The sequence below is a fragment of the Medicago sativa genome, chromosome 3, assembly GCF_051527215.1.
Source record: "Medicago sativa cultivar Bolivia chromosome 3, Bolivia_mono, whole genome shotgun sequence".
In the NCBI taxonomy this organism is placed as follows: Eukaryota; Viridiplantae; Streptophyta; class Magnoliopsida; order Fabales; family Fabaceae; genus Medicago; species Medicago sativa.
In genome coordinates, this window is record NC_140751.1 from 66,148,000 (window position 1) to 66,154,871 (window position 6,872).

Genomic DNA, 6,872 nt, shown 5'->3' on the forward strand with positions numbered 1-6,872 from the left:
GTATTCTGTTTGGAAACGTATTAACTAAGTGTACAACAACTTGTCAAAAAAAAAGTCTAAAGAAACAATAAATATATACAAACGATGACTTAACATGATAGGAATGAAAAGTTAATCAGTGGGGAGAAATATTAGGGATTACTATATTATAGAGGAAATTTGTTAGGTTAAATTGGTGCGCTGCATTTTAGATAGAATTTGTTAGGTTAAACTAGAACGCCGACCCGTGCATCACACGGGTCTCACGGGCCGGAATAATTTGATACAAAATAAAACGAAGAATTAATTAAGTTTTTAGTCCATATATATATATATATATATATATATATATATATATATATATATCAAATTTCGTTTTTAATCCTCATAAATTTTTTTGATAGATTTTGGTTCCTATAAAAAAATTTAGCACGTAGTTTTAGTCCCTATTAAATGAAAATTTGTTAAATTATGGTTGAAATTTTAAATTTTTTAATGATTTTTTACATACTTGTTTAAAACATTATAAAATGTTCCTTCGCTTAAACACATACTAAGGAAAGGCAAGCATACTAACTTGGTTTTGTCAATCTGTACTTTTAATTTAACCTGTGAATGCGCGGGATTTAGTTACTCAAAATATGAAATAGTTGTTTCGGAAAATAGAAGAGATAAATATGAAATAGTTGTTTTGCAAAATAGAAGAGATAAATATGAAATAGTTGTTTCGGAAAATAGAAGAGATAAATATGAAATAGTTGTTTCGGAAAATAGAAGAGATAAATATGAAATAGTTGTTTCGGAAAATAGAAAAAATAAATATGAAATATGATCAATGGCTAAAATTGAATGGCGCCTAAATGTGCAAGATCCAATGGCTCAGAAAAGTGAAGGGAAAAATGGGGGGAAAATATTAGGGTTAGGGATAGCTTTAGGGGTTAAGCTTTAGTAAGTAAGATTTGTTTCAGAAGTAGAGATAAATATGAAATAGTTGTTTCGGAAAATAGAAGAGATAAATATGAAATAGTTGTTTCGGAAAATAGAAGAGATAAATATGAAATAGTTGTTTTGGAAAATAGAAGAGATAAATATGAAATATGATCAATGGCTAAAATTGAATGGCGCCTAAATGTGCAAGATCCAATGGCTCAGAAAAGTGGAGGGAAAAATGGGGGGAAAATATTAGGGTTAGGGATAGCTTTATGGGTTAAGCTTTAGTAAGTAAGATTTGTTTCGGAAGTAGAGATAAATATGAAATATTTGTTTCGGAAAATAAAAGAGATAAATATGAAATAGTTGTTTAAGAAAATAGAAGAGATAAATATGAAATAGTTGTTTCGGAAAATAGAAGAGATAAATATGAAATATGATCAACAGCTAAAATTCAATGGCGCCTAAATGTGCAAGATCCAATGGCTCAGAAAAGTGGAGGGAAAAATGGGGGGAAAATATTAGGGTTAGGGATAGCTTTAGGGGTTAAGCTTTAGTAAGTAAGATTTCTGCTAACCTAATGCAACATTTGAGAGGGAAATTATTAGGTTAAGTTGCTGCAGACATAATAAAATTAATAAATAAGGATTGATGCGATGCATTTTTTTAGTATTAAATAAGTGTACAAAATATTTCCTTAAAAAAAGTGTACAAAATATTGTAAAAAAAAAAGGCATGAAACTGGTGCGATGCATTTTTTTAGTATTAAATAAGTGTACAAAATATTTCCTTAAAAAAAAGTGTACTAAATATTGTCAAAAAAAAAAAAAAGAAAAAGGCATGAAATTGGTGCGATGCATTTTTTTTAGTATTAAATAAGTGTACAAAATATTGTAAAAAAAATAAAAAAGGCAAGAGGATAGAAATGAAATTGGTGTGATGCATGTTTTTAGATGGAATTTGTTAGGTTAAATTACTGCTAACCTAATACAGCAAATGAGCGGGAAAATATTAGGTTAAATTGCTGTAGACTTAACAAAACAAGGATTAGAAAAAGTGAAAGTTAAACCAAAGACTCTCACAACATAGACGCATGACCAATACAAAAAGAAGGATTATCTTCCCTTCGTTTCAAAATACTCGTCGTTTTTTTTAAGAAATCACATATATCAAGAAATCAAATAAATTTTGTTATTTTTGATGAAATTATGTGTTTTTTCTATAATATCTTTACCCATTTATTATTTCATTCTATTATTTCTCTACAATAAATAGGTAAGAATATTGATAAAGCAATAATTAATGTTGCATTGAAACTTGAAAGTGACAAATAAAATGAAACAAAATTATTCTTCAAAATCGACATGTATTGTGAAACGGAAGGAGTATCACTATGATGAATGCATAATTATTCTTTGATTGAGCCCATCGTTTTCTCTTCCTCTCCCAATCCTCGCCGACCTTCCACAAACCACCACCGTTTCTTTCCACTTCTCCTTCATTACCCATACTTTCCGTCGAGATGTAGCCTAACTCTCACGGTGGTGCGATCGGCTCCTCTTTTGCCGCGACGCCACCATCGTCACAAGCAGTCGTCGGCGTCCTCTGTCACGACATGCTTGCTGTTCCGAAGCAGATCTCGTCGTTCTGCTGTTTTATGGTTGCCGTCGCCGTCGATGGCTGCAACGGTGTTCTTTTTGTTCACCGTCGTTCTCTCAGACCCTTTCGGGCAGGATACATCAGATCTCAGATCTCTGCCTCCACGTTGTTCTCTCAGACCCTTCGAAGGTGTAGTCATGGATTGTGTTTGGTTGGTGGTTCTGTTTCTCAACGGATTCACAACACTGTCGCCGTCTTGTCCGAGTCAATATTAATTTGACAATGGACTGTTAGGCTCGAAATAGCCATGAATGCTCGTTGTTTTTGTTGCAGTGGGTTTCCGGTGAGTAAACTTGTTATCCGTGTTGGCGGTCAGGTTACCTCACCACCTTCAAAGTCTATGTTCCGTGCTTGCAAACATCACAAATTTGTGCACTGGTGCGCGATAGTTTGTTTGCTTTTAATCTGCAATTTAGTTGGTGCGCGTGGATTCGTTAATTACCGTGTTGGCGGTCGAACTCACCCCCCACTTTCAAGCATTTTTCACATGGGACTGTTTGGACTCGAAAGAGTCGTCAATGCTCTCAGTCGTTGTTGCAGGGAGTTGATGGCAAGTGATTCGATTTTGTGTTGACGATCGATTCACTTGTCAAACTTTAGACCCGTGCTTAATTGTTACAACTGTTTAGGGTTGAATCCACTTTGTGGATTTTTTTTTTATTTTGCCCGTTAGGGTTGTCGACTGGGTCAGGTCTTATGTCCCCCCAGTTTTATTTTGTAATTTTTCCTTTTTTTAATAATATATATGAGTAATGGGCAATAGATTAGAGTAGGGTACCAACTAAGTTGGACACTATTCTTTTCTATGTCACTTTGCTCTTGGCTTATCAAAAAAAAAATGAATGCATAATTTTCAATAAATACTAAGTACTTTATTGGTTACTTTTTAAGTGTATGTAAAATCAAATTAATGATACTGGACTCTAACCCGTACGATGTACGGGTTTTGTAGAGTTTCTTATATAAGCATCAAAGTGACTATATTATTAATTTTAGAGTTACATTCAAAGTAATAGAAACAATGAAATTAAGTGATGTTTTTTTTGGTAACTAATTAAGTGATGTTTGAGAGTTTTTTTTTTTTTGCTAAGCAAGGAGTAATGGCCGACATCGGGAGGAAACACCGACATACCAACTAGGTTGGCATTTAGGAAACCTCCGTCCTATGCCGCCAAACTCTAAAAATTTATTAAAAAAAGGAAAAAAAATATACAAGAAGAGGGGGGACTAGGCCAAAACCCTCAGAAGAAAAACAAAAAAAAAAAAAAATGCTGAAAAAAACTACTACAGACTAAGACAATCTGTAGTTAAACAAACCAATTCTTTTACTAAGAAATCCAGATGTCAGCCGGAAGAGATTCTAACCAAATAGAACTTTGAATCCCATGACTCATACTCATCAATTTGTCCGCACAGCTGATACGGACATTCCAATATAACAGAATCATTTGGAAGATGGAAGAGGACCCTTTGCGCGGGTTTGATAGGACGTGCCAAGGACATGCTTTTTACGAGCTTGCTTCTGCGCCTTGGTAAGAACTTGGGTGAATCCTTCATCAGCCATTCGTTGATCATATTCACGGATTCTAGCCCATAAATCAAGACCATCTTGTATGTTCTTGCTAACATGTTGCTGTACGGGTGGGACCGGAACCGATAAATTGACCTCTGCCTCATCTGTGATATGGTCCTTCTGAATCCGAGGATTGGTGTGTGTCATGCCCGCTTCTCTCTCAAAAGTGGCAGAAACTCCATCCCTAACTGTGTTAGTATCATCAACATCAATAACCGGAATATTCTCCTCTGAATTTTCAAAGTCTGAACCCTCTCCATCCATGTCGACGGCCTTGCTATTTCTTGTACCTTGCTCTGGCAGATTTGCATCCGTAACATCATCATTTATTAACGCCTGCTCTGCATTAGAAATCAAAGGAATCTCAGATACTACCGGGGAAATATCTGCAGACCCCGAGAGGATCCTTTCACCTTCAGCACGAAGCTCATCATCATTTAATGCCAATGTCAACACGGGTTCAGTCAACTGAGGCAATGTTCTTTGAGGAACATGATCCACAACATGTTGCAAAGGAAGACTAAAAGTATTGTCTGCAAAATCCTTAACTGGTTCTGTCTCTTCAGTATTTGTCACCGCCAAAGCCGCAAAAGCATTAGAAGAACCAACTCCTGAAGGATTTGTTTGCATAGGGACCCAAGCTTCCTTTGGCACCGGAGCCTTTGTCTTCCCTTTATCAGTCTTTGCAACAGTCTCTTTCGCATCCTTCTTTGGGGCAACAGGCTCTTTCGCATCCTTCTTTGGGTATAACCACCGGCAGTTGGTCACATGATGACCAAGGTTGTGGCAATGCGTGCAAAAATCCGGCATCCATTCGTAAACAACTTCGACGGGAAAAGAGAAACCCTCCCGCTCAACCAGTATTTCATAGAATAACTTCTTTGAGCAATCCATGTCAACCAAAATTCGAGCATAGTGGCCGTATAGTCTCTTTGATGTTGCATTATCAATCGTCAACGGAGTGCCAATCGCACTTGCAATCTCCCGTAGTGTTCTGTCCATCCAATATTCTTGAGGGAGTTCAATCAAACGGATCCAAACTTGGGCGTGCGTATTTTTCTGTTTGTGCATATTGAAGTCTTTCCTCCACTCAAAAAATCGCAAAATACCAGGTTTCAAAATAGTTGTACCCTTCGCCCACACGGAGCGCATGTCAGCTTCAGAAGCAAAAAAGAACTCATAATAGCCCCTCCCCAAAGAGAGCAGAGACCATGGTGCAGCCGTGTTCCAATGTTTCTGTAATCGCTGATGAATCTCAATGGAGGTATAAGGCTTGTCTCCCTTGTTTAGAATCAGCCTCCCACGGAGATTTCTCTTACAGTAATCTACCCCTTTTTCATAGATGGGTTGTGAGATGCGAATGCTAAGTTGTTCACCTTTGATTAAGGGTTGTGGCAGCGGGACTTCGTCCGGTAGAGATGAAGCAGAAGAGGTCAGCACTTGAGCAAAGGAAGGTGCAGAAGCTTGTTGCACAGGAGGTGCAGTCACTTGCGGCGATATCAGGCGTGGAGAAAGTGCTGTTGCGGCCAAGGGAGCCAACTCGGCCTGCCAGTCAAACGGCATGGCCGTGTCTAGGTTAAGAACTGATCAGAACCGCAATCGATTGGGGAAATTCCTCACGTTGTGAATAAATTCCACAAGAGGATTGAATCAGCCCAAATGAACAAGTGCCGTAATGAAATTCTGATGAAGAGAATTTGAAAGTTAGCAAGCGGCGCTCACAACACCAATTGGAATGTGCAAAATGACAAAATGCACCGATAACCGATTGGATTCAAAGGATCTTCGGTAAAGTGGAGTTGAAAACAATTGGAATATAGCACTAATTGATGATGATAAAGAATCAACACCAACCAAACTTCAATTCCAATTGACGGATTCAAATGAAAACGGCGCCGAAGAAAACCCTAGCGGAGCCATCCCAATCAAAAAGTAATTATAATTCAATATAGTTTTTTCCAGTGATGTTTGAGAGTGATCGACATGCAAAATCTCAAAAAAGAAAATTATAACATTAGTTTGCATCAACAAAAATGAACATGGAATAAAAGTCATAAATTAAATTATGTGAAATTAATCAAACATGAAAATAAACACAATAAAAATGAGTGTTAGTGGCTTAAAAAAAAGGCCTTTAAGATTACATATCCATTTTAGAAGCAACTATATTTCAATAAAAATGTTAGTGGTCTAGTGATAAAAGCTCTAAGGTGTTGTTATGGGTAGTTGGTTCAATTCCTTGCAAAACAATTTTTAAAAAATATATTTAGACCCGCCAAAAAGGGCGGGATTAGGGTTAATTAAGGTTGATTGGAGAATATCTAACATTTATATATATATATATATATATATATATATATATATTACGATATTCGTTCCTTTATAAAAATGAAAAAGATTTGTTAAGGTTGATTGGATTTTTAGGGAGGTATGTGATAGTTTTATTTTCACGGGATATACCACGTAATAATTTGATTTATTTTTAATTTAGAAAAATATTGATTTACATTATGTCAACGTGTGGAAAGACGGGCATTCACATAGCCGTCTTTTCGTTTTTTTATTACGCTAACACATATAGATTATGAACGATATTTTATATAAAAAAGTTTATATAGATTAAAATTATAAGCATAAATATTTATGAATTTCAAATGTAACAAACAAAATTGTTTAAGGTATAGTTTGAATAACAAAAGTCAGCCTAAAATCCTCTATTGTTTATAAATAT

At 35.9% G+C, this 6,872-nt stretch overlaps 1 protein-coding gene across 1 annotated transcript; it reads right to left on the reverse strand.

Annotated features, from left to right (window-relative positions):
* Positions 1–3,875: 3,875 nt before the first annotated feature.
* On the reverse strand, positions 3,876–5,977 carry LOC146939294 (uncharacterized). Its single transcript, XM_085753030.1, has one exon. It carries the CDS (start codon positions 5,702–5,704, stop codon positions 4,013–4,015), a length of 1,692 nt encoding a protein of 563 aa, XP_085609156.1. The 5' UTR covers positions 5,705–5,977; the 3' UTR covers positions 3,876–4,012.
* Positions 5,978–6,872: the final 895 nt, after the last annotated feature.

Excerpts from the sequence above, each read along its gene's own strand:
- LOC146939294 (XM_085753030.1), bottom strand. The coding sequence starts at position 5,704 with ATGCCGTTTGACTGGCAGGCCGAGTTGGCTCCCTTGGCCGCAACAGCA.